Below are 27306 nucleotides of genomic sequence, written 5' to 3' on the forward strand. Positions count from 1 at the left end.
CTAGACTTTGGGTAACCTTTTCACAGAGACATGTCATTCCCCACCCTGGAATGCCCCCTCCGCTGCCTGGCCAGGCCTCTGCTGCGGCTTCACCTGGGGCATCGCGCCCCACCCTGTCCCGTTGGTGCTAGGCCACTGCATGGTAAGGTGTGATCTGCCCATGGCACAGTGCGGAACACTTGTGTGGTATGTGTTTGACCACCTCACAGAGGCGTCCACGCCACCCAGACTAGTGCAAATGTGCCTCACAAAATGCATCCCCCTATCGCACAACCACACTGTGCAACAGTGAGAATAGCATCTCACCACGTGCCTCTGAAGATGCCAGCCACAGATGCAGGCAAAACTCTATCAGCATCAACTACCGGACCACGGCCACACAGTCTGGAAAACCCACAACAGCCAATGGAAAAGATTTGGAAAAGATTCCGCCGGGACATTATTAGAGGGGTTGCTATTCTGAACTTTACGGTAGGGGCGACCCTCGCTCCTCCTCTCCCCGCCGCTGCGATCGGAGTCGGGCGAGCGTGGCGCTGTGCGCCGCCAACTCCCTCCTTCCGCACAATGCCCGGGGCAGCAAAAAAGCAGCTTTAAAATGTCAAGGCTGGATCCAATTTGCCAGCGAGCGGGCGAGCGGCTGAGGATGCTGCGGGCCGAGGCGGCATCTCCGCGGGGCTGAGGCTGCCCGGCGCACCATGAAACTCTACTGCAAAGTGGTGGCCTTGGCGCTCTGCCTGGGCATCCTGCTCTTGCTGTACCTCTTCGTGGGCAACGCGGACGAGCCGCCCTTACAAGTTGCAAAGGGGGCTCCCTCGGCGCGCGTTTCCTCCGGGCCGGGGGCGGACGGGGCCGGGGTCCGACCTGTCCCGCCCGCGGCGGAGCTAGAGGAGGAAGAGGCGGCTCAGGTTTCCAGGCGGGAGCCACGTCTGCACAAGAAGCCCGGCAAACGGAGCGCTGCTCGAGGGAAGTTTGCAAGCGTTAGGTAAAAGCTTCGTTCCCCGCTTTCCCCCCCCCCCCCCCGCCCTACTCGCATTGTTTTTTGAATGACTATCGCCATGACTTGGAGACTTTGGTTTTGAATTGGGAAGGCGGGCTGGGCATTCTGCAAAGAGGGGCCTGAGCCTCCGTCAGCTTGCAAAAGAAATGGTCTTCCTCTGTGTGCAAATTCTTACACACACAGCCCCCCCCCCCCCCCGCTCTTAAGTGGGCGTTGCCACTGAGAAATTATCCTGACACGAATCCCATGAAAGTGGCATTGTTTGCTATGGGAACGAGTTGCTAGAATGGGGAACGTTAGAGCCAGCTAGATCCCCTTCACAAGTTGCAGGTCCACAAATCGCACCGCAGAGCCACACCATCGGAAGAAGAGGCCTGCCCCGCTCCATTGGAGCTGGGCCAAGCCAAATGCCAAGTGGCAGGAAACGTGTCTTATATGTGATGACATGCATTGCAGTATACGTGAGCACATGACATTGCCACTTGCACCATTGGTCTGTCAAAGTCAGTATTGTCTCCTCTGGCTGATGGTTGGTCAAGAGAAACTCCCTGTGGGTCTTTCATGTCATCTACAAACTGGAGATGCCAGGGAATGAACCAGGAAACTTCTGTGCGTAAAGCAGGTGCGCTAACACGGAGCCACACAGTGCAACCCCTTGGTGTCAGGTATGGTGTGGGTAAAGATATTAGGACTGCTTTGCGGTTGGATTTGGATGAGGGAGTGTACAAATTTACTTGTATACCAACTTTTCACGGAGATGGCTAAGATAGAGGTCTATAAAATTATGCCTGAGATGTAGAGAATTGACAATGATAACTTTTTTGCTGTCTCCTGAAATACTAGAACTTATGGGCATCCAATGAGGCTGATGGGCAATAGATTCAGGAAAGACAAATAGAAATATTTCTTCACTCAGTAAATGACTAAATTGTGGAATTGGTTGCCAGAGGATCTAGTGATTGCGTAGATAGCTTTAAAAGACATATGCTCTCAGTGGCTGCTAGGCATGGTGACTGTAAGGAATCAACACATTCAGAAGCTGTAAACCTCTGAGTTCTAGTGCCAGGAGTCAATGTCAGGGGAAGACCTCATCTTCTATGCCCTGTTGTTGGACCTCTAGGATCTGGTTGGACTACTGTTCTGATTTCTCAGGGCTTTCCTTATGTTAAAATACTCTTGAGCTTTGAGGGCATGATCCTATTCTTGACACCAATTTTTGTGTAGTTAGCTGAAACACAGTTTTCAGTATACACCATTGGGCAGAAGGTGCTTTGTATCATGCCTGAATAAACGTCAAGTGAAATGTTGCCTTTGGAGATCTTCTAGATTCCAAATCAACCTATAGCCCTCAAACTGTACACTGAAACAAGGTGACAGAAAGCTTGATCTGATGCTAGGAGCTATGGGATGAAAACAACAGATCCTTCCCAGAAAGTTTTTCCTTGATCAGCAGCTAATGCCATCCTGAATAAATTCATTTTGAGGACTGTTGGTGCTTCTCTCTGTTTTAAATCTTGACGATGTTCTTACACAGAATTAATTTTCAAATTGGGGGGGGGAATGTGCAGCGTCACTGGTGAAGTAGAGTGTGCTGTGACTTTTTTGAGCTGTGTCCTCGTGCCACATAAACATTTCCCTTGCACTTCACCAGGCAGAGCAGGCATATTTTTTCAAAGCTCTGCATAAAATGAGTATTTTCTTGGTTCTGCTCACTGACACACAAAAACTTCCAGAATGGTGTTGTGTGAATCTTGTGATATCCCTCCTCCTTCAATTTCTCCCCCACCCCCACCCCCTGATCATTTAGAACATATTAAGCTTCTAAGGGCAGTATACATCTGTCAAAAAAAAATCTCCTTTTCTCATTCTTGAGTCTCACTGAGTGTACTGATGTCTCTTGTAAGATAAGCTCTAGGCAGAGTTTTAAATAGACCTTTAGAAAAAGCATATTTCCCTTGATGGACTTTCTTTTGAAGCAGTTGTGTCTGAGCATGAATATTATTATTATAATTAATAATATAATAATATTACTATTCCTGTCGAGACACAGCAGCTTCAAAAGAAAAACAGACAAGGGAAAAAGGCTTTCTTTCATGGTACGTATAATAATATTACAACTGTAAAAAGAGATTCTAGATACTTAGTACTGCAATTCTGACTGTTATGTTCTTCTAAATCTATTGACTTCATTGGACATAGAAAGGCATACCTTTGCTAAGATTACAGTGTAAATATACTTTATTCCTTCAAATATTTAACAGCACAATCCAGACAGTAGAGGCGGCCAAGGACAGCCCTGCTGCCACCCCACCACCTCCAGAGGACTTTCCAGAGGCATAAGGAGGGAGAAAACAGCAAAAACCCTGCCTGTCACCGGAAAGCCCGCCATTGGGGCCAGTGTGGTGTAAGTCCAGGGCCAGGGTTGTAGCGCAGCTGGGTACAAACCCTGGGAATACCCCAGCCTGCTTCCCCAAACCAGCATCCATTCCAAATGCCAGCACAGCTCCACTATGATCAGGACTTCCAGCTTTTGCATCTGAGGGGCGCCTGCCCATGTATTTCCCCCCCCTTTGCCGGCGTATTTGCTCCTTGTGCTGGCGGAGGGGGCAAACACATCAGCGCAGAGCTGCATGTCCTCCTAAAACGAGACACATACACCCTGATTGGACCATTCAAAACATTTTACAATTACAGATGATTGTAAAATGTTATGCCTGATCTACTCTGAAAATGTTTGACTCTAACAATACACTTTCCCTATCCAACATAGGTGCAAGAGCAAAAAGAGATCCTGAAGACACTGACTGCATTCATTCAAAATAATAGCACTGTTTGAGTTTCAATGATCATTCAGAATAACTGTTAGCTCTCAAAGATAGATGTGTGCTGTCTTTCCTCCCCTTTTCCCCCACCCTGTGAATAAAAAATGAAAAAAAGTCACAACAGGTGTGGGGCTTTTTCTATGCTAGCAAGGCTAACATGAAGCTGACGAATTAATTTCACAATCAGTCTGTTTAATTCAGGCATTCATTGGACTTTTTAATATAATTGCAGTAGCAAATTGCAATTTATGCCTGTTATGATGTTGTTTTAAAAAAGGTGAAACTGAAATGCTGGGAAAAAATAGGTTCTTAATTCAGAAAAGTATAGATAATGGCTGGGTAGTTTCTCTGGATTGGAAGACTGCTCTCCTGTGCCCTTTCAGCTTCGTGTGACCTTATCTGTCAAATAAACCCTCTGTGTTTTTGATTCATGATTTCACAGCGATATCCTGAATGAAAATACTGTCCTGTTCCCCAATATCTTACCCTATTAGTGTGTCTGGTTTCTTACTGACATTGTATCTGAACGCATGGGATGTTTACTGTGACCAGGACAGGCTCATGAACTGAATTCAAATGGGTGTAATAAGGCAGGATTATTTTCCATTAGCAGCCGTACCTTCCAAAGTCATTTTTCTTCAGAGCATATCTCTTAGATTATCATGGAACTTTTGGGCAGCACTAAATGAATGAGGTGCTAATGTGGTAAAAAGTATCCTGAAGAGGGCAAACAGGTTGAGTTTCCCATTTGCATTAATACAAATAATCTGATGTTCTGAAGCACAATGTTATCTCAGTTTTATTTAAGTATTTCTTACAAAGTTTGGGCTGACAGAGGCTGTTTATCAATGTAGAAAGCTTTAGAATGTAGAAGTAGGGATGTCGAGTGTCCATTTTCTTATACTGAGATAGCTTTCACTCTTTAATATACCTTTTAAATACAATGTAAGACTTCAGTGGGTATGAATCTAGAAATTTATATTCTGCATGTATGATTCAAGGAGTTTGGCATTGGTTTTTAAGGATTTTGAAGTATCAGGCCCCTTCCGCACACGCAAAATAATGCATTTTCAAACCACTTTCACAACCGTTTGCAAGTGGATTTTGCTATTCCACACAGCTTCAAAGAGCACTGAAAGCAGTTTGAAAGTGCATTATTCTGCGTGTGTGGAATGAGCCTCAGTTTGACTTCTGTAACTATGATATCACTTCAGCTCCATCAATAGCAAGGGACTTTCATACTGAGCTGGAATAGCCAATTTGGGGGCTATTTTATTTGTGTCCCATGTGGCTCCAAAAAGGACTTCAGTTGGGAATACCATGTTCAGAGCTGAATTTCCAAGGACATGTGGATCATAACTTCAAGGCATAGGAATAGGGGGCAACATCTGAAACATCACCAGTGAGCTGCCCTATTAGGGAAACTTGCACGGCTACACTTAAGAATCTCTGACAAGGCATGTAGCTACTTCCTAAGGAGGCTTCTGCTTGAGAAAATGGGGTTGGGGGGAAGACTTAAGCACCATCTTTCCATGCATTGCAATCCCTGTGAAATGGTCCAGCATGCACACACTAGAAATTACAAGTAATGAAGTCTTATTCCGTACCATGTCTGTCAACTTGCATGTGTAAAAAAGGAGTGCTTTATAACAGTGGTTCTCAACCTTTTCCCTTTTGGTGGGACAGAATACAGAAGCTAAAATGACTAAACTGAGGCTATCAGACTTTGGTCAGATTATGAGAAGACAACAGTCACTGAAAAAATACAGGAATGTTAAGAAAAGTTGAAGGCAGAAGGAAAAGAGAAAGACCCAACAAGAGATGGACTGACTACTAGATCAAGGAAACCGTGACTCTCAGTTTGCAAGACCCGAACAAGGCTGTTCGTATTGAGGCTTTTGGTGGTCACCATAAGCCAGAAGCAACTTGACAGTACTTAACATACACATTTAGACCAAAATGTCCAGGTGCATGAAGGGAAATTTTGTGTACTGATGCCAATAAACTAAATGCTAGGAGCGTTTTAGTAGTGATTTCCTGGCAGTTCTGGTCAAACTGTACTCGGAAGGATAAGCAATTCATGTTTTTACTTATAACCATCAGATATAAGATAGAAATGGGAGTTGGGGCTGTCAGTTGAACTGGTGTTGGTTGAAATCTAAGTGCCTGTTCTTTTGCAGAGTGCTTTTCTGATCTTGTTCTCCTCAGTTCCAACAGAAATAAATGGGGGGAGACGAATGGCCTGTGGAATCAACTGAGGGGAAATTCCAGGGAACCCACACCCAGTCCTGACACCAGCAACACTGGGTGCCAAGAAAGACAGCTTAGTTAGAGCTGACAATGGCGAATTTATAAAAATGGTTGCTTATTGGGAGAAAGAGTCTTTCTCCTCTTCACTTTTGTCTGTTTGGACCATCCTGTCTGTGCCCACTGCCCTTTTTCTCTGCTTACTGCCCTCTGCTTTTCCTCCATTCCTCCTTATGTTTCATCCACCCATCTCTGCTGCTGTCTCCTCCTCCCCTTCCTCTTTTACAACCCTGTCTCCACACACAAATCTCCTCCTCTTCTTTCCCCCTCTTCATGCCACACTTATGCTGAGTTACCCTGTAAATCAATCTCTGATGTGGAGTTCCCAGTGCTGCCTCCTCTTGCTTCAGCCAAAGAAGCAGTTGTGGCCATTTTTTGTCCTGCTGCAGCGGGCTACCATACACATTCCATGGTTGCAGCACTGATATTTAGGTGGCATGGCATGGAGAATCTCCCTCAGAGTTAATGCATCAGGGTGAATTAAGCACAGTTCTACATTTGGGAAAGACTGGAGTTCTTTCTTTTCAGTTCACAATCTTACTTTGTTCTGGGTTTTGTCACTCTTTGTCACTGTCAAGTCACTGCTGTGTTATTTTGACTCTTTGGGGTTGGAGAGCCAGCATGGAGTAGTGGTTAAAAGTAGGTGGACCCTAATCTGGAGAACTGGGTTTGATTCCCCACTCCTCCGCATGAGCGGCAGATTGTTATCTGGTGAACCAGATTTGTTTCCCCATTCCTGCTGGGTGATCTTGGGATGGTCACAGTTCATTCAGAACTCTCTCAGCCCCACCTACCTCACAAGGTGTTTGTTGTGGGGAGAGGAAGGGAAAGGAGTTCGTAAGCTTCCTTGAGTCTCCTTACAGGAGAGAAAGACCAAACTCTTCTGCTTTTTCAAAGAAAGAGATGTTCAAAAGTGGTTTACCGTTGCCTATGTTATGACCTTGGTATTTCCTCTGATCTCCGATCTAAATTTTGACCAGGGTCTACCCTGCTTAGCTTCCCAGATCAGACAAAATGGGGCTATCATTAGCATGGGTTATCCATGCGTTTATCTGGTACCCAAATATTGGCCATGTTTTCTAGCTATGTCATGCCATGTCAGCCTTTTCTTAGGAAAGAAACCTGACTTTCCAGCTGGGAGAGCAATAGATTGGCTATTACTCCATATCCTCAGTAAATCCTTCAAATATATGTCAAGTCTAGTCAGCTGTCTAACTTTACAGACATGTAGCACTTGCCACACTTCTGTGGTCACTGGGTGCCATTAAGAGTGAAGTGTGCTGTCAAGTTGTTTTATTTTGAAGAGGAACAGGAAAGACTGCTGAGACAGTCTCCCATGTTTACTTTCTATTCAGAAATTGTGTTTTTCATGTGAGGAATATATGTCTGGAGCAGGCAGTTTTCTGCACTGTTGTCACTGTTGTTTTCTGCCCCATGTGCAGTTTTACATGCCTGCTCTGAAAGTGAAGTTGGGTAGGTGTTTTTATCCAATGGGTGACAATTTCCTTTCATAGTGAATACCCTCGCTGAACCTCCTGTTGTGACCCCGCCCCCCAAGCATTGTACACTCCACAGATGTGGATTTTTTGGTTCAGCTCAGCCAGAAGACAGAAGTATTCTTACTCTCTCACACATAGATACACACACAAATGAGTACTCCGGCACAAAAAACTACTTACACTCAAACTTAGCCTATTTTCAATCAGACTCATGTTAAATGGGAGAATCTGCTGTTGATAAAATAAGGAGTGTCCCTTAAAACTTCCAGGAAATTTGGGATTTTTGTACCGAAAAAATGATTTTTATCCTCAAAACAGGCAAAAAACTGGAAATATCATCTTAGTTTTGGAGCCAGCGTAGTGTAGTGGTTACGAGCACATGCACTCTAATCGGAGAACCGGGTTTGATTCTCCGTTCTACCACTTGAGCTGTGGAGGCTTATCTGGTGAACTAGACTAGCTTGTGCACTCCAACACATGCCAGCTGGGTGACCTTGGGCTAGTCACAGTTCTTTGGAGCTCTCTCAGCCCCACCACCTACCTCACAGGGTGTTTGTTGTGAGGGGGGAAGGGCAAGGAGTCTGTAAGCCTCTTTGAGCCTCCTTACCGGAGCGGCTGCTACTGCTTCTTATTCTTATTCTTCTTATTCTTATCATTATCATTATTATTGGACTTTGGAGATATTGTGACTCTCTCCTTGAGAACTTTATGCCCCATTTGAACAATATATTTGTTTGGCTGTGGTGCATTGTAAAGATTGTTGAGTCTGTTGTTCCCCATGAGTTTCTGGTTTCTGTGCTTCTCAGGCATATGCGCATGTTTATATTGTATAGAATATAATAGAAACATTTTATAGAGTTTCTCCAACCAAGCAAACACTTTCCCCTACACAGAACACACTTTTGTTTAAAAAAAAAAGATGGAGACATTTGCGCATATGTACAGTCTTTCTCACAGACTACACATTTAAAGCCCCAACTTGAATCTTAATTACTGGAGTTGGAAATGGTTTATTCAGTTTTTGCTACTCATTTTACAGTAAGTGCTCTAATTTAGTAATGACTCAAAAGGAGAAACTGTAGTTATTGAATCCTGGCAGGGCATAGGTATGGTAGAAGAGCGTGCATATATGAATAGTGAAGAAGGTAGCTAGCTAGTACTTCTCGCAGACCGCGGACACTTTAAATCTTTGCATTTCTAACAATGAGGCATATAAGCTTTAATAATGCCAGCTATTCCAGGAATGCCACGCTGGACTGCCTGGATACTATGCTAAGTGATGGAGCAGATGCCTTGTATTCAGAGGGTTCCAACTCAGTCCCTTGCATCTTCAGTGAGGGGCAGAAGTAGACTTTAGGTGACTATCCATGATGAGGTTCCTGACTTCTTTTAATATGACAAAAGCAAAATGTAGGCACAGAGAGAGAGAGAGAGAGAGAGAGAGAGAGAGAGAGAGAGAGCCTGTTTTCTCCTTACTGGTAGTCATAGTTGAACTGAAACAGACATTTTTAAGTGGAGAAAGTGGTGTGGATGGAAAGAGTTCCCCATTCCCTAGATTCTGTCTTCTGTGACCCTTTTTAAAAGATGAACTGTGTCAGCATATACAGGTCAGATAGCAGGTGCTGTGAAAGAGCTTTCACCACCTGAGAATCTGGATGAAGTTAGTGAATATGTGTTGTGGTTAGGTTGTCTGACTAGAATCTGGGATACGGCACTTTAACACAAGCTGAATAATGTACTTTCAATCCACTTTGCAGTTCGATTTTACTGTGTGCAATGGCAAAATGGGATACGGCACTGGCACTCACAAATCATCACTATAGTGCATTGGAAGTGTATTGGAAATGCATTAGTCAGCATGTGTGGAAGTGCCGTTAGATTTACATTTCCACTCTGCCTTGAAGTTTGCTGGGCAACCACTGACTTCCTTTCAGCCTCTCCTGCCTCATAGGGTTGTTATGAGGGGAGGGGGAGAACTACATGGGCCACTCTGAGTCAGAGGACGGGTGAGATAAAAATGTGACAGTAGGTAATACTGAGCTAAATGGTCCAATTGTCTCACAGCATAAGAGAGCTTGATAAATTAGGTGATTGGGCTAAGAAATGGCAAATGCAGTTCAATGCAGCAAAATGTAAAGTGATGCACATAGGGGCAAAAAATCCAAACTTCACATACAAGCTACAAGGGTCAGTGCTATCAGTCACAGACCAGGAAAGGGATTTGGGCGTCTTAGTTGATAGTTCCATGGGAATGTCAACTCAATGCATGCCAGCTGTGAAAAAGGCAAACTCTGTGCTGGGGATAATTAGGAAAGGAGTTGATAATAAAAATGCAAGGATCGTCATGCCCTTATATAAAGCAGTGGTGCCACCGCACTTGGAGTACTGTGTTCAGTTCTGGTCGCCACATCTCAAAAAGGATATCGAAGAGATAGAAAAAGTGCAGAGAAGGGCAACGAGGATGATTGAAGGATTGGAGCACCTTCCTTATGAGGAGAGGCTGCAGCGTTTGGGACTCTTTAGTTTGGAGAGGAGACGTCTGAGGGGGGATATGATTGAAGTCTATAAAATTATGCATGGGGTTGAAAATGTTGACAGAGAGAAATTTTTCTCTCTTTCTCACAATACTAGAACCAGGGGGCATTCATTGAAAATGCTGGGGGGAAGAATTAGGACTAATGAAAGGAAACACTTCTTCACGCAACGTGTGATTGGTGTTTGGAATATGCTGCCACAGGAGGTGGTGATGGCCACTAACCTGGATAGCTTTAAAAGGGGCTTGGACAGATTTATGGAGGAGAAGTCGATCTATGGCTACCAATCTTGATCCTCCTTGATCTGAGATTGCAAATGCCTTAGCAGACCAGGTGCTCAGGAGCAGCAGGAGCAGCAGAAGGCCATTGCTTTCACCTCCTGCACGTGAGCTCCCAAAGGCACCTGGTGGGCCACTGAGAGTAGCAGAGTGCTGGACTAGATGGACTCTGGTCTGATCCAGCAGGCTCCTTCTTATGTTCTTATGTTCTTAGAGCTTCTTATGTCAACAGTTTTGATTTATGTCCATGCAAAAAATTGGTATCCTTAGTTAAGTGTTATATTTAAGTCTGAAAACATTGGGGCTTCTTCTTGGTTCTGTCGAAGTATGTGGGCAAGAGGCATGTGAAGACCTTTTTCTTTCTCATGTGCATCTTGATGTAGAGGTGTAATTAAGAACAAGCACTGAAGTGAGCCGACAAAAAGCCGAATAATAAGAAAGGAGAAAGAGCACAATCCATGCAAGCAGCCAATTATGGCCTTTAATAATTCAGTAGGTTTCGCACTAATTGGCTGGAAAGTAAATACCATTTGCATAAATGTAGTATGTCATTATTTATCCATTGCAGAAATTGAGGTTTAATTAAGACAAAAGCCTATGGACTTTTAAGCAATTAATGAAATATATTGCATTGCTTAGGCAGTCAGCTACCAAAGGCAGATGTCCCTTAAGGCGCAAGAAGATTTATGTTGCAATATAGAGCAGCAGCTATTACACACTTTGTTTTAGTTTCTAGAGGGGGAAAAAGTCTGCTCCCTTTATGAATGAAGTGTCCCAGTCCCAGGACTGTTTGTATTTTGCACCAAGGGACCCATAATTTTGTTACAAGAATAATTTCTTCAAGTGAATGAAGTGCACAGCCAGAATTTTACATAAGCGTCTCTTGTGCGTACCTTGTATTTGCATGTCTGCAGAAATTTGAATTATTTGAGTTGGTTGGGGGGCGTGAGGAAAGATATTGGTCAGAGGTGGGAAGGGTCTATGACAGGGAGCTGTGGAAGAAAGAGCCAAGTTGGGCTTAGAAACCATGCCTCCAGAATATTGGGCCTGTGTCACTTGCAGTCATGTGGACAGCAGTTGGATCCTGAAGGGCTCTTTCACAAAGGCACGGATGCTGGCTGGATGATATTTCAGGTGGGGAGGGGGGATTTTTCATGGTTCATTTCTCCCAATGCAGATCCTGGATTCTCTTCCCCTTTCCCCCTCCCCCCCTATTGAATATTCTCTGCCTACTGGGAGCAGAACTACAGGTGGCTCAGCAGGCTGTGGGAAGAGAGGAAAAGACATGAGTTTTCCTGTGCTCATAATAGTTTGGTTCCAGTCTGGTGTCTGTATTTTCATCCTCAGGAAGTTGTTAGCCAGACGTGAGAGGTAGGTCTGGTGCTTCCTGTGAAATTTTTAGCTTCCCCATATTCATTCATTCATTCATTCATTCATTCATTCATTCATTCATTCATTCATTCATTCATTCATTCATTCATTCTTTGAATGTGTTAGCCGCCCTCCAAAGGATTTACTTGGCAATCACCAGTGTATTTCTAAACCTTCTGCTTCTATTAGAATCAAAAGCTGAGACGAACAGTACCATTTTAAGCATGCTTTCCTGAGGCTAAGCCTCAGCATATAGAGTAGATCTCCTTAGGACTGCTATTTGTAAGCTATTTGTAATCTATCTATAACCTATTTGTAATATAATGAAACAGCTGTGATGACAAAAATCATTTAGGAGAATATGAATACTTTATTTAAGCTAGGACTAATTACAAGTTCTTATCTAATCCATGAGTGCCTCCCTTCTTTTTTTTAAAAAAAAGGTGTTATTCTTATTTTGAAACCAAGTCTCCCATCGAAGTGCATTTTTCTATTATTTTTAGGAAGCCAAAGGACCAGAAACCATCTACAGTTCAACTGTCAACCCCACAGTGTATGCATCTGGCTGTTGTAGCATGTGGTGACCGGCTGGAAGAAACTCTCATCATGCTGAAATCAGCAGTTCTTTTCAGCAACAGGAAGCTCAAGTTTCATATATTTGCTGAAGATTCCCTGAAGCCTGAATTTGAGAGAAAAGTGAGTCACCCTTTTTCATTTTTTTTCCAGCAGCTGATCTTTGATTACCAGCTCTTGTATTTGATTAGAAATTTCCTGACAATCACAAATTAAGAAGTGGATTAATTCTTTTGAGTTGTGCTCTATCGGAACTCCATTTGAGCAAGGGCTCTTTTTAATTTGTTCGACATTGTGATAGCATTTCTAGAAACTGCCCAACAAGAATTCTTTTTGAGGTTCTGGTTGCCATTGCGAGGGTCATAGTCGAACTTGCAACGGCCAGCCATTTTCACAGTGATCATAACTAGCAGGATGGTATCAAAGATCCAAATGGGAATAAAGATTAGGAACCAACTCCAGGGGGCTTTTCATCCAGCTTTAACACCAACATGTTCAGGAACAGTAATGTCAAGAGCCATGTGAGGAGCATTCTCTGCGCCAAGCACATTCTCATTTAAACTGCTTTAGTAAGTGGTTGATAGTAGTAGAAAAGAAAGTCCCAGACAGGCTTCGGGTGCCCCTCACAGCTATGGCTGCCATGGGAAGGATCCTCCAAGACCCAGCTCATCACAGCCCGATCTTGAAGCCAATCAACAGCCTGGACTGCCCAACAAGAAATCTAATCCCTTTCCTCCTTGTACTCTTCAGTTGCAGGACTGGCCTTCCTCTCACACAAAGAAGTTTGAGCATAAAGTCTACCCAATTGCCTTTTCTGTTGGAAATGCTCAGGAATGGAAAAAATTATTCAAGCCATGTGCTGCCCAACGCCTCTTTCTTCCGGTAAGGTACCCAGACTCCGATAAGTGAAGGAATCTGAGACACTGACAGTGCAAAACAGTTACGCTCTTGAAGTTATGTGAGAGCGGTGTGTTGGCTTTGGATTGTTCTAGTTCATTTCTAATTTAATATTTCAAAATAAACAATGGTATGATCACAGTAAAGAGAACTGATGAATCATGCCCAAGTTATAGCCCTAATCTAAACTCCATAGTTCATAAAAAAGTAAAATGCTCAGAATAAAATGTTTCTTATTAACATAAAGCTTTATACAAATAAAAGGGCTGTTTTAAGCCTTGTGACTTCCATGGACTTAAGGTTGCACAACTGTGCTTAGGATCACACTGTAATAATTCTGCTTCTTTTTGATGGGGATTTGTTTAAAAATGTGATAATTGGCTTCCACTTTTTCATAATGCTCTTTGGGGGAGGGGGGCTTTTCTTGCTACAGGCAAATGCATTGTAGGCACTTATTATTGTTGTTGTTATTGTTATTATTGTTATTATTATTAATTAAATTTGATAAACCACCTGAAGGGCTCTGTACAGCTATGCTCTCTGGATTCTGAACAGTTCAGAAAGACATCCAAGTCCCCCCGCCCCTTTTGTGCCATTCCTAAGTATAAGCTACGGTCAATACATTTCTTGTTAATTTCTTTTCATGAAAGCAAACATGGGCTTCTTCATTGATGTGGCCTGGTATTTCCATTAAGAGTTGTAATTTAATGCACATTTTACTAATCCTTTTAGAGGTTGATCTTGACTTGTTTGAATGGTTAGGTCAGGTCTATCAAAGGTGGAAATAGATAGCAGATTCTGAACAACCTTTCGAGCAGAAAAAAAAATCCTGAGAAAGCATGTATACGTGGGATGAAATTTGACTGGAGTCAAATGGCTGGAGAGATAGGGAAGCCTGATGGAACTGTTCTGCTCTCCCATTCAAACCAGCCGGGCCATCACATCATGCCACCGAAAAACCAATTAAGAGAGGCAGTGCCAACAGAACTCTAGCCTGGGTTTTGGGGATGGCTGGGGCTCAGTGGTAGAGCATCCACTTGGCATGCAGAAGGTTCCATGTTCAATCCCCAGCATTTCCAGTTTAGAGGATCAGCAATGTGAAAGACTCTGAAGAGCTACTGCCAGTCTGGGTAAACACCACTGACCTTGATGGTTCAATGGTCTGATTCATTGTAAAGCAGCTTCATGTGTTCAGGTGACCTTTGGCATGTGGCTACCTCCCTATCTCACAGACTTGGCTGCTGTGAGTACAAGCAGCACTAGCCATTTCTTAGTTCAATTATCACTAGTATGTTTCCAGATTTTTTGAAAAAGGAATAATAATGGAACACTGCATGCTAAGTGCCACAGTGTACAACTTCTAGCTTCTTCGTGAATTAACAGCCCAATCCAGCGAGGGGGGACTGGATCCATCTCTGGAGCTGATGCAGCCCTGTGCTGGCATGAGTGCCCACCCCACCAGCACAAGGGGAAATTATCCGGTGAAGGGGCAATTTACTTGGGAGGGGGCCCATCATCTGGTCATAGCCCACCCACCCTGAGGGGAGGAGGGGGCTCGGCATCTGGTCATGGCCCCCCATTCTGGGAGCAGGGGCAAAGAAGCCCAGCATCTGGTTGCAGCCCACCCACCCACCCTGAAGTGGGGAGGGGCCCCAGCATCTGGTCGTGGCCCACCCTGTGTGGGGAGGGAGAGGGAGTGAGTCCATTATCTGTTCAAGGCCCATCTACCCTGGGAGAGGGGGGAAGGAGGGGGAAAGACTCTGCAGCATCTGACCCAGAAGTGGCTGTTCGTGTCTAGGCTTGCCAGCGCAAAATGCTGCACTGGCGTAGCCAGGGACAGGCTAGGCTAGGGAGTCAAGTCAACCTTAGTCAGCTTCCATTGTCTATCCAGCCCCATGTGCTGGCAGAGCTAGCCACTCCATTATGCCCTATGGGGAATTCTTGGGCAGTTTTTTAATTCTTTTTGGCTTATACTGCCACAGGGAAGCCTTTTGGAGAGGGCAGAGCAGCGCCAGAGCAGTGCTATCTCCACCCGCTAGCCCGATCTGAATTGGGCTGTAAGTCTATTTCTCTAGATGTCTCCTGGCTTTGTTTTTCAGGGTAAATTGCGGTTTTCTAAATAACTGCGACAATATGCAAAATATTTATTTATTTTAAACACTAAATTTCATTTAAGAGAAAAGACCATACGCTTTGGAGTGTATAGCATCCTGTGTCCTCAAAATACCTCTTGTTTTGTAGTGATCCCCATTCTATGTCCCGGTAAAGGTGGAACTTAGCAATGGCCTGTCACTACCAGTAATTGTATTTCACTGCACTCCTTGTGGTTTGCAGCATCCTAGTATTGTTTATTAGGTTTCTTTCAGCTACTTTTCATGCACACACCACAGAATTTCAGAAAGGATTACCATGGCTGCAATAAGTGATGGGATTTAGTGACCCCTGGCATCCAACAAATTATGGGGGACAGGTAACACATTTAGGTTGTAGAGCCTAGTGGAAGATAATGAAGAGGACCTGATGGCAATCCAGCATGCTGTGGGAGTTGCAGGCGAGACTAAAGCTGCATTCAGATGACTGAATGAACTATGATTTATGTTGTCTGAGCGAGCCTCAAAAGCTTCTGTTATGTGAAGACTGAAAGTTTTCTGGCTTAGATCGTAGTTTGTTCTGGCATAGGAGCTGAACTAAACAATCAACTGGTTTGTTCTCTTGTCTGCAAACCAAGATTATCATTTGAAATCCTGTTCTCTGGGGCAAGACAATAAATCACAGTTTTTGGTGTGTGTGTTTTTTTAAAAAAAATCGGATTTGAACATCACAGTAAACTCTATTGCCCCGAAGCCAGGAAATGTTCAGTATCTTTGTCATACGTGGCAGGCAGAGTTCACAAGACTGAGATTTTCCTGTCCAGTGTAAATTACACACCATACTTTAAACTGTCATCTGAATACAGACATAAACTAAACTAATAGTAGGGGTAGAGTATAGTCAACTTGAATTGTTGCTACAGCTTTGGTCTGACTTCCGAGAGCCAAACTAGATGGGATGGCTTCCCTGCATTCACCACAAGGATGCCTCTGCCACTTTAGGGATCAAGTTCCTTTAATTTACAAAGCTATAGGGACCTGATCCTCATCGGGACCATGAATAGGAGTGTGTTCCTGTTTTCCCCAGGCCGTACTCAAAAGCCCAATACCCTCCTCTGCTTCAGCATTTGAGATGGTAAAAACGGCATGTGACCAAAAGGAACAGACACCCCTCCTTCCCTTTCCCACACTCTTGATCATGATTGAGCCACCACAGAATTTATAAACAAAGGGAATTTAATCTCTTAGTGAACTTCCACATCTAGTCTGGGTCTGAGACAGATGCTCTCAGGAGTCTAGTGTGTCTCTTGATGCTTCTGGGAACAGTGTGGTTGTGATGGTGGAATGTCCAGAGCTGAGAGGATTTTGAAGGAAGAGTCATTGGTATATCTGAGAATGCTATTGAGGAAACACCACTAGAGCAGGGGTCGTGGATAGAAGAAAGGGAAGGATGGCCATCCTCTTCATCCAAGGCTGCCTCAGTAAGACGGTATTGTCAGTAATTACTTCTGTAAACAGTCCTTGATGGTCTAGGACTTATTTCAATTTGTAATTCTGGGTCTAGATCCTAGTTCAAGGTTCAGAATTGTACACTGCAAGTAACTAACAAAAATTAAAGGAGATAATAATTCAACTGGGCAATAATTCAATTTAAAACTATGCCTGGCTTTTTCAGAGCAAAGTAATTTAGGCTATCAAAAGAGTATGGCTATGGAGAAGTTGGAATGTGAATTTAGCTATTACAGTGAGTAAAGCAGATTTCTGCAGTGTACATGAACTACATATTAGAAAGCTTCCTCTCATAGAATTGTTTTATTCTTGTACTTCATCTAGCTAAGGCTGTTTCTGCACAGTCAATTACAGTGTTGTCCCGTCGGTGTTATTGGCAACGCTGCAGCAACGGAGCATTTGCACGAGCGGGCGCTCAGTGGACAGGTAGCGCATCGACTGAAATGCAGTGCTTTGCACGGCTGTGCTTTGCAAACGGTGTTCTTTTTTTCCCAGGGTAGCCATCACGGGCATTCCACGCCACAATTGGGCAGTGTGGACCGCCATTGTGGGGGGCGGGCTCTGCAGCACCGATTCCTGGTGGGCGTTTCGCACAATGCCGGCTGTGGAGTGCCGTTGTTGAAAAGACTAGCTCGTTGAACGATTTTTGGATACACTGGGTCGCTCCCCACTTACCTCTTCGTGTGCAACTCCGCAGCGTCCCCGCGCCGAAAAGCCTCCGCGGCTTATGACCACGGAGACTATTTGCTCCCCACTCATTTGCCATTAAGGAGCTAACGCGGGCAGCCAAGAACAGGAGTTTCGTGGGAATAGAGGCAATGAAGCGTTTTCATTGGCTGGCACAGGTGTGCGTCATGGAGGGAGGGAGGGCCTCCATTTTCATTGGCTGGGACGAGGTCGTTTTTGATAGGCTCGGATGTCTGCACGTCATCAGAAACGCGCTGGAAGCTTTGGAAGCATTTGTTTGAGACGTCTGCACATGCTGACGTCAGCATAAAAATAAAGTGAAAATCAGTTCTTGCCGCCGCCACCGACTACTCGTCTGGTCTGGTCTGCAGCACCTCGCTGTGTGAATTTGCAAACTAAATTCGCTGTGAATTTGCAGCAATAAACCGCGAACAAAGGGAACAATATCGTCACGTCACGTTGTGCACACGTCTCAACGTCTTCATGTGGCTTCATTCTGCGCACTGACGGTGACGCCCTCCCCAAACAAAATGGAGGATTCTTTCCCCTGATTGGCCGGAAAGCTCTGCGCCCCAGTGAATCAACCGCGCGTCATCTTCCGGGTTCCCCACCACCCCACCACCCCGCGCCAAGCGCGGGGTTTGGGAAAATGTTGCTGTTTTTTGAAGAGCAGATTTGACGCGCGCCAGGGAGGAGGAAGAGTGGCAATTTCTGCGCAGCCGCACAGTGGACGCTGGGGATGTGGGGAACGTCCTGGCTCCCCGCGTCTGAACAAGAGAAAACCCCGCGGCTAATGGTGAGTGGGGAGCGACCCACTGTTGTGGGGCCGCTGGAGCATTGCTGCATCGCTGCAGCGGCATTTCTGCAGCAGCAGAGTAAGGGTGGCGAGGGCTGCTAATTCTTTGTTTTTTTTTGTTTTTTAAAAAGAGAGTGGCAAGCTTTTTTGGCAATGTTTCTTGTATGTATTACATTGTTTCCATCACATTTTTTCTTCATTGTGCAATCTGCTTTAATGTCTATGAAAAAGGTGACTTCAATTGAAGTAAGATACGACCCAGTTTATTTGAATAAGATAAAAAAAGAACTGTGATTTATCGTCTCATCTACAAGCCAGGATTGCAAACCTTGGCCTAAAAACAAGAGAATAAATCAGTTTGTTGTGACATAGGAATTGCGCTAAACAACAAACCGTGGTTGGTTTCAACCCAGGAAGTTTCCTGTCTCCACACAAAGGAAGTGAACTTTTGAGGCTCAATCTTCAACCATGTATTTCAGAGGCATATTTGAAAATATTACTCCAGTAGCCTATTTAATTGAGGTAGGGTGGCTTTTTTCATTTTTCAGGTAGCCACTTAAGACTAGCAATGATGAGTCCTCAGTAGAATAAATCAGTGTTTCATATCAGACACATACTTAAGGGAGAAAATCCTCTTAAGACTGCTTACCATTTACGATAATGGCAGCACTTGGCATCATATGTCCGACTTTACACTGCATTTCTTCACAGATTTTCATCCTTTATTCTTCTCCTTTAACTCATTCATAAATTCTCCAGGGCACATATTTCATCGGAGTGGAATCTAGGATACTGCTAGGAAAATAATTAATGTCATTCATTCTCTTCAATAACACTTTTTTCCCTCCCGCCCCGTATACAATGCACCGACCTCGGAGGTCAGCCTGAAATTCCTGGATGAATACAAAACTTATTTTGGCATTTAGAAAGGGACATTTCAGCATATATTCGTTAGGTTCAATTCTTCCTTTGCAAACAATAACAGTTAACTAGAAGTTGATTAAGCAGGCATTTCAGCCAAGGCACTAGTTTCTAGGAAGCTGACAGTATCTCACATCCAAACTCCTGCACTGTGCTGATTCTCTATGTTGAAAGAATAATCTGGTGTAACCCCCATTTCTGCTACCCACCCCAATTGAGAGAATAAATTACTTGGCCTAGTTTAGTTAATTGAAGGAGGAGGGGGGAGAAGGCGAGAAAGTAGGAGAGCCTCAAGCTGCATTTCTCCTGATCAGATGAGAATGGCCGATAGGCAAAAGAAAGAAAAATACAATTTAAAAACAAATCCACAAACCCTCTAACCATCTTTTACGCTTCAACAAAAGAACTTAAAATATAGAGTTTATTTAATAATGGGGATCAGAGTAGGAAAATCTATGCATAAATGCTCAAACCAAGGCAGCAAAATTAGAGATGGAACCTGAAAGGTAGTAGAGTCTTGAACTCAGTTTCTCTCTCAAGTCTTCTGACAGCCTCTCTCACTCTTCCCTGTAGATTGGCTGGCTTTCATGATGTTGCTCTAAGTCTCCAGAGTCTTCAGCTGTCTCTCAAACTCCTCACCATGTTACATTTTTCTCTGCACTGAACAAAGCTCCTTTTCCTCAGATAGCTTTCTTCTCCATTTTTCTTCAGAATTCTCTCTCTCCTTTTTAATTTAGCAACCTCAGGTGAAAATTTCATTGACTGTTGTATGTATTATCCTGTTTTTATAAGATTAAAAAAAATAATTCCAATACTCTGTTTTTACTGCATTGTTTATTATATGTATTGTACTGTTGTTACTGTATTTTAAAGTTTTTAGAACCTGGCTTGGTTCTTGGTGATAATCATATTAGAAATAAAGCAGTGAAATGAAAATAAAGTCCCTTTTTCTCACAAACTCCACCAGAGGACCAGTCCTGCATAGTTAGTCTGGGAAATAAGGCAAACAGAACGAAGAGATTTACTACAAAAAGAAGAACGAGGGAAAGGGTAAAAGATGAAAAGTCATTAAGCTACTGTTTTTTAAAGAAATGATAAATTGTTGAATAAAATCACTGATACTATGAATGACTTCATACAGAACCGAATGCCCACAAGAGGGCACACAGTGAACAAAAATTGACGTGCTGTTTGTTATTCTTCTCCCTTATGACACGTGAACACCAATGTAATGTCATCCTAATCAGACATTTTTAAAGTGGCCAGATTGAGAAAGGTTGAAAGCTTTGCATGCAGAATATTCCAGGTGCAGTTTCTGGTATCTCCTTTTAAAGGATCTTGCAGCTTAGACAGAGTGGATAACTTGGAAAGGTTGGGTCAAAGTGTTTGACAGCTTCAGGTGTTCATACGATTTTTTGTTAACCCCCTTTCAGAGTTTGAGACTACATCATAAGCTTTGGCCACCGAGCATGAAACTACTAGGGAATAATTCAGATGATTAAAATTACTCAAAGAAAGGTCACAATAATCAAAAAGTAGTTTGGTTATTTGAAAGTATTTTTTTTTCTCACGTGGGACTTCTTATCAAGTATGAGCAACAGTGATCACAAACACTTGCAAAATCACTGCCTCAGGTGGTAGCACCTCAGAAATATCCTGAATAAATGTTTAAAAACCTTCTTAATCCCTATATTGCTGGGAATACCTATTGTGTAACTGCCATTTTACTTTTCCATATTTAAAAAAAAATCAACCATTCTTTGTGGCAAAACTCTAGTACCCTCCTGTTCCCCAGTCCCATCATTCCTGAGTACCAGAACAACATTATCAGTTCACTGAGGTCCAGTTGACCATGAACTGGTTAAACAGCATATATTTTTATTGAATACAAAGTAGAGTCAAAGGGGCATATTGACAAGTTTAACCAATCAAGATGAGTTACTGGCCAGTATTCAGTCTTTTTGGTCTTTCTTTCTCTCCATTGTTTTCTTTCCACATGCGTACAACTCCTGGCAATTCTGCAGATGATTTTAAAAGATGTGGATTCCCTTCTGTATGTGGACACAGATGTTCTATTCCTACGGCCCATTGATGACATCTGGGACTTTCTGAGAGTATTTAATTCTACCCAGTTGGCTGCAATGGCACCAGAACATGAAATACCAAAGATTGGCTGGTACAGTCGGTTTGCTCGTCATCCTTATTATGGAACAACTGGGGTCAATTCTGGTGTCATGCTGATGAATTTAACCCGCATAAGAAATGCCCAGTTCAAGGTAAAGGGTTTTGTTATGTTTTAAGTCTTTTCCATTGACTGTGGGTTGATCTTCAGCTCCTTCTATTTATGACTGTTCCTAGAACTCATCCTGGTTCAAAATGCTTTACCTTAGGCACTTTATAATGATGACTTTTACATGTTGAAAAAGTTGCTTGTGATATATTCATGAATATTGTATTTCCTGAGAAATGGGGACAGATCAACTAAACCACTGATATACAGGAGCATAGCAAGGGAGTAATCAACTTGTGAGAGAGAATCTTCACTGTAGTTCTTCATTACCACACTGAGAACATCATCAGTCAAGGTTTTGATGCACCTGACAACTCCCTGTCCAACTGAACAGAAAGCACTTCAGACAGTTTTTGATTCTTGGGACCTCCTGTGAGTTGATATCTTTTGGACGGATTTTAAAAAAGGATTCTAGAAGCCTCAAATGACCATAGTGTTAAGGCATGTGATGGCTAAGAGCTGTATGATCTCAGTTCCTCTGGCATTGCACACTAGAAACACTAAGAGTTCAGCTGGCCCTCAAAAGCTTCTGCTGAGAGACAAGAAACACCTGTGAACAACATGTCATGTGGCAGAGGGCCTGCAGCGAGAAGGGAAAATCGGACAAAACTTCCTCACCTCATTCTTTCGCTAGCAAAGCAAGCTTGGCACCAAAACTTGCTGAGTGATCACAAGAGCTAGGAGAAGAGGATTTTGTCTGATTCCATCTTTTCAGGGTTATGTTCCAGGAGCTCAGCAAAATAGCATACTATTGCTATGTCTCCTGCTGTTGTAATTTCTACTGGTACTATTTAACAGTTTCATACCTGCCTTTCAGAACAGCGTGATACCAACAGGCTTGACGTGGGAAGAAATGTTGTACCCTTTATACCAGAAGTACAAAAACTACATTACATGGGGAGACCAGGACTTGCTCAATATCATTTTTTCCTTTAATCCAGGTACAGAATGCATACATTCTGTATGCATATAAAATATTCTTTTCCTTTGTCTTTCTTGGATATTTAATAGTGAGAGAGGTGGCTCTTCTCCCTGCCTCTGTTTTTCCCCCTTAACTTTTCACTTAGTTTTTGGACTAGCTGTACTGAAGATTAGCTCAGTCTAGCCTGATCTCTTCAGATCTCAGAAGCTAAACAGGATTAACCCTGGCAAGAATTTGGATGGGAGACTTCCAAGGAGTTCCAAGATGGTGACACTAAGGCGGGCACTGGCAAACCACCTCTGAATGTATTTTGCCTTGAACCCGCCAGCAGAGGTTGACATGAGTCACATGTGACCTTACAGCAAAAAAAAAAAGATACTGAGGATGACCGTGTGTTACCTACTGTAACCATTTTTATATAGGTACATGTGGAAGCTCTGTGTGTTTGTGTGTGAACTCTAGCCACGTTAGAGCCAAAGATCACTACACCACTGCAGAGAAGCAGTAACCATAGTGTCCACTAGTTGTTGGATGAACTCCTTACATGCTTTGAGTTTCCCCAGAAGTGTTTCCCGTTGCTTAGAGACAGAGGCATACTGGGGTAAATGTCGCCCAGAGACAAATTGTCTCCGGGATGCCCCCCAGGCTCTGCCCCCCACCACCCTGGCTCTGCCCCCTGATTCCCCCAGGCTCCACCCCCCACTGCCGTGCCCTCAACCCTGCCCATGTCACCATGGACGTGGGCAAGGTGTAGGGTGCCCAACTCCCCCCCCCCCAGACTCCCCTGCTGGCTAGGCTCCCAGCTGGCAGCCAGCAGTCCCTTCTGACCTTTCTTCCAGGCAGGCTAGAAGAGACTGCAGTCCCAGCCTCAGAGACCTGCTTTTATAAGCACTGAGGCCGGGGGTGGGGCTTGGGGACCAGGAAGTCCCACCCCTTCCTTCTCCCCAAGGAGGAGTCCAGTCGGCAGGGGGGGAGTCCAGCCAGCAGGGGGGAAGGAAGGGAGGGGGGAGTCCATGGCGACATGGATGGGGTTGAGGGCACTTGGAGGCAGCAGGAAGTCCTGCTGCCTCCTTGTTTTTGCGCTCCTCGACCCGTCCATGTGTCACTGACATGGGCGGAGTCAGGGGTTCTCGGAGACAATGAGGCAGCAGGACTTCCTGGTCATGTTGGGGGTCCAATTTTGCATCCCCCACGTGATCAGAAGAGTGGCGCCCGGGGACAAGGGGTACCCCTTGTCCCTAGCTAGATACGCCACTGCTTAGAGATGTCACACATTCAATATTTTCAAGCAACACTCCTGCTTTTCTAGTTTTATCCTAAAATTTTTGTTCAGGAAGTTTAGAAATACTAGATCATGACTGTAAATTTTGGAAGGGGCAGAATCTATTTGTTTAGCTCAGCTCCAGCTCGGCTTCGTTGTCTCTTGTTCATTCGTATCTTCTCTTATCCAGATCCTAAAATGGCTGCTTCCTCCTCCCTCCCAAACCTCACCCCCGTGAATTCCAATTGTGTTACTGGTGTGGCATTTTGGAATGAAATACATAAACATCTGTCCCTCATCTGCATAGTCTTTTTACAAATTTAAATTTTTCCTATCAGAGTTTTTTGCTATGTCCTTGGAAGTTGAAGCTACTAATTTTGCATTGTATTCATTCCCCACCCCCCACCCCTCACCCCTCCACTTTTTTCTCAATTGTGCTTTCTAGAGTATCTGTATCTGTTCCCCTGTCAGTGGAACTATCGACCAGATCACTGCATGTACGGGAGTAACTGCAAAGGAGCAGAGGAAGAAGGCATATCTATTCTTCATGGGAATCGGGGTGTCTACCATGACGATAAGCAGCCTACTTTCAAAGCACTATATGAAGTGATACGCGATGTAAGTGCTTTCCTGCCAAAGTACAGAGACTTACATGCTGTTACAACATGTGTAACCTCATCTGATTGGGAGCATTCTGGCCGGAAGCCTGCCAGATCTCCATCTTGCTGTTTCCTGTTTAGAACAACCCAAACTCCTTTTGGCTTCTGCAGCTGTTCTTTGAGATTTGTCCTACATGCGAAATTTAGTAGCTCGTCTCAACTTTTACAAAGCGAAGCTGTACAAAAAAGGGGAAAGACACTTGACCTGTTGACAGCCAGCAAGCAAAGGGCAAAATGAATTGGGACTGAGGTCTGTGACACAGATGGATCATGTATCAGTGACGGAGGTCGTGATTCTTATGCGGAGGAACATTTTGTCTGTCAGAGGAAGATTTGGCGGAATTAAGTTGTAGGGTTCAGTTCAGTGGAAGGGAGTTACAGGATCCAACCCCTTTTTGTTTAAGGTTGCCTAACTCTCCACAGGAGTGGCTGCAGACATGGCAAAACTCTGATGCTTGGCTTTTTCGCAGATGGAAGATTTCTGTTCTTCCTTATGCAGCCTAAAATGCCCCCTGACATGTTATTTCCCGTAGTCCCCTGTCCACCAGGGTAGCCATTGAAGGGCTTTTTGGCCTGCTCTGGAAGGGGGAGCCATTAAAGTCATGCTCCACAAGTGGAAATTCTTATTTCCATAGAAATGCTGCCATTCCATAGAAATCCAGCCATCAACAGGTTATTGTGTTGATTTACAACTATACGGTTCAACACTGACTGCGTGCAAAGGGTTAACATTTCAAAGAAATCAAATAACTTGTAAGCCCTATCCATTTAAAAGCTGTATTTTGTTATTTAGTAATGTAACAGTGAATCTATCTTATACTGTTTATCTCTCCTCCCCTTTTTTTCTTCTTTAGTTTTCCTTCGAAGACAATCTCATTCAATCAATGTACTACCCTCTCCAGTCGAAGTTCCTTGATACTGTACACACTTTATGTGGCCGACTGCCTCAGATTTTTCTGAAACAGATCGAGAAAACCATGAAGAAAGTCTATGAAAACAAAGTGGTTGTCAACATCGGGGCCAATTTCAGATTGTAATTATAGCGATATATTTTAATGCAGTCTTCACCTTTTCATCCAGACCTCCTGAAGAAGATTAACTGAAGGAATAATGTTTTAGACAGCTGCAGCTTCAGCAAAATATATATTGTGGGTGGGGGGTGGGGGATTGAATGCTGAACACACAATCCATGAACTTGCTAATGAAGATGAAGATGGTGTAAAAAAGAATCCAAGAATTTCTGTTAGTATCTGATGACATTCTTTGGAAATGAACGGTAAGAGCAAACGTTTATGCTTTTGTATGAGGTTTACAAAGCACCGTGTCTGCATTAACTCCCACTGAAATGAAGGGCCCTCTTCAGAGAGAAAACAAGACTATCAAGAAAACAAGACTATCAAAATTTCCCAAACTCATACATAAAATAATACATGACTGTTGGTATTAAACATTACCAAAGTTCCTCTGATCAGATAAGATTCTCCAGCACTGTTGAAAAGGTCAGGCCATGCACATTCTGCAGCACCTCAGAGCAGGCTCCTGCCATGGAAAACTTTGTGCTCAGTTTCCATCATTCTGTTCTTGCCCTCTTCCCACCTCAAAGCTACCAGCTCAGGTGAGAGCAAGATGACCGAGGGAAGCAAAGTGTGCTTCGGCGTCCTGCCTCAGAAGCCTGCTCTAAGCCAGAACAACAGACTTCATATCAGTTTTCCAGAGAGAAGTAAAAATGAAGGATTTGTAATATGGCTGCATGCTTGCAAGCTGGCATACCGCTGCCATTTTAGCCCAAGGTTATCCTCTCTAGGAAAATGGGTATGGTTGCTACAGGAGTCCGCAAGTATAGTGCTGTTCCTGGCAATGGTCTACCTGGAACTGCTGATATCTGCACAGATAAGGCCACACCACTAAGACTCTAAAGCATGGAGCCAACTATCTGTAGCTTTCGTTTCTGCTATACTAGAATTACACACATAAACACAAAGTCCATGTGGCCCATTTTTGTCCCCAAATAGAATGCTGAGGACTCAAGCAGCGTGATGTACTCACCCTTTTTGAATTCACCTACATCCTCTTATAAATTCTACTGCCCATTTTTTTAAGGGAGGCAAATTTCTGCTCTGACTTATGAGTACGGAATCCCCTCCCAAGAACTTTCTGTGCATGGATAGCTAAGGAATCCCTTGTGGATTGGCCACTTCATTTTTCTGTATGTGTATATATGTATATATGTGTGAGATTTATATTTATATGCTATGGCTTTATGGAATATCTGCAGGGGCAGCCCATCTGTTCTCACAGACTAGTTATACACATTTCAGTGCAGGAGCCAACTTGGACTTACGGGGATTTCACCAGCATTGGCAAGGCTCTGACAATCTTTTCCAAAGCACAGTTTTCATTGCCAGTAGTTGGGGTTGCTCACTCTGAGTTAAGGAGTTCCTGAAGATTCTGTGGTGGAACTGGAGAGGGTTAGATTTGGGGAGAGATGTCAGTGGGCTATAATGCTATAGAGCAGGGGTCCGCAACATTTTTCAGCCTCAGGACACCTTTGGAATTCTAACACAGCTATAAAATGGGCACAGTTAATGGCTGCCACACAGTGGATGCCATAAGAAATGGCACCTGTCAAAAATGACTGCTACAGCTTACTGTCAATCTTACAGTGATGGTGGTAGCTGCTGCCAATTCAGCATTTTTTTTTAAAAAAAAAAATCTGCACAGCAATCCAGTGTCCAATCAAAACTATTGTTGGGCAAAATTCTTACCACTTTCTAAAAATACTTGGTGGGCACTAGGAATTGTGTCAGTTAACCCCATGGTGCCCTTGGGCACCATGTTGAGGACCTCTGTCATATTGTCCGCTGTCCAAAGCAGCTATTTTCTCTAGGGCCAT

At 43.8% G+C, this 27306-nt stretch overlaps 1 protein-coding gene and 1 long non-coding RNA gene across 2 annotated transcripts; both read left to right on the forward strand.

The window, feature by feature from the left end:
* Positions 1-515: 515 nt before the first annotated feature.
* Positions 516-27306, forward strand: GXYLT2 (glucoside xylosyltransferase 2). Its single transcript, XM_048492155.1, has 7 exons — positions 516-982; positions 12312-12504; positions 13132-13263; positions 21306-21557; positions 22389-22512; positions 24200-24372; positions 25268-27306. Exons 1-7 carry the CDS (start codon positions 696-698, stop codon positions 25448-25450), a joined length of 1344 nt encoding a protein of 447 aa, XP_048348112.1. The 5' UTR covers positions 516-695; the 3' UTR covers positions 25451-27306.
* Positions 3199-5837, forward strand: LOC125430265. The gene is made up of 2 exons (XR_007244119.1): positions 3199-3401; positions 5506-5837. It is a non-coding gene; the product is annotated as an uncharacterized LOC125430265 (long non-coding RNA).

This window comes from Sphaerodactylus townsendi, linkage group LG03 (assembly GCF_021028975.2).
Source record: "Sphaerodactylus townsendi isolate TG3544 linkage group LG03, MPM_Stown_v2.3, whole genome shotgun sequence".
Taxonomy (NCBI): domain Eukaryota; kingdom Metazoa; phylum Chordata; class Lepidosauria; order Squamata; family Sphaerodactylidae; genus Sphaerodactylus; species Sphaerodactylus townsendi.

Coding starts and splice junctions, on each gene's coding strand:
- GXYLT2 (XM_048492155.1), top strand. CDS start 696: ATGAAACTCTACTGCAAAGTGGTGGCCTTGGCGCTCTGCCTGGGCATC. Junction 12,505..13,131: donor AGCCTGAATTTGAGAGAAAA/GTGAGTCACCCT, acceptor TGTACTCTTCAG/TTGCAGGACTGGCCTTCCTC. Junction 22,513..24,199: donor CATTTTTTCCTTTAATCCAG/GTACAGAATGCA, acceptor TGTGCTTTCTAG/AGTATCTGTATCTGTTCCCC.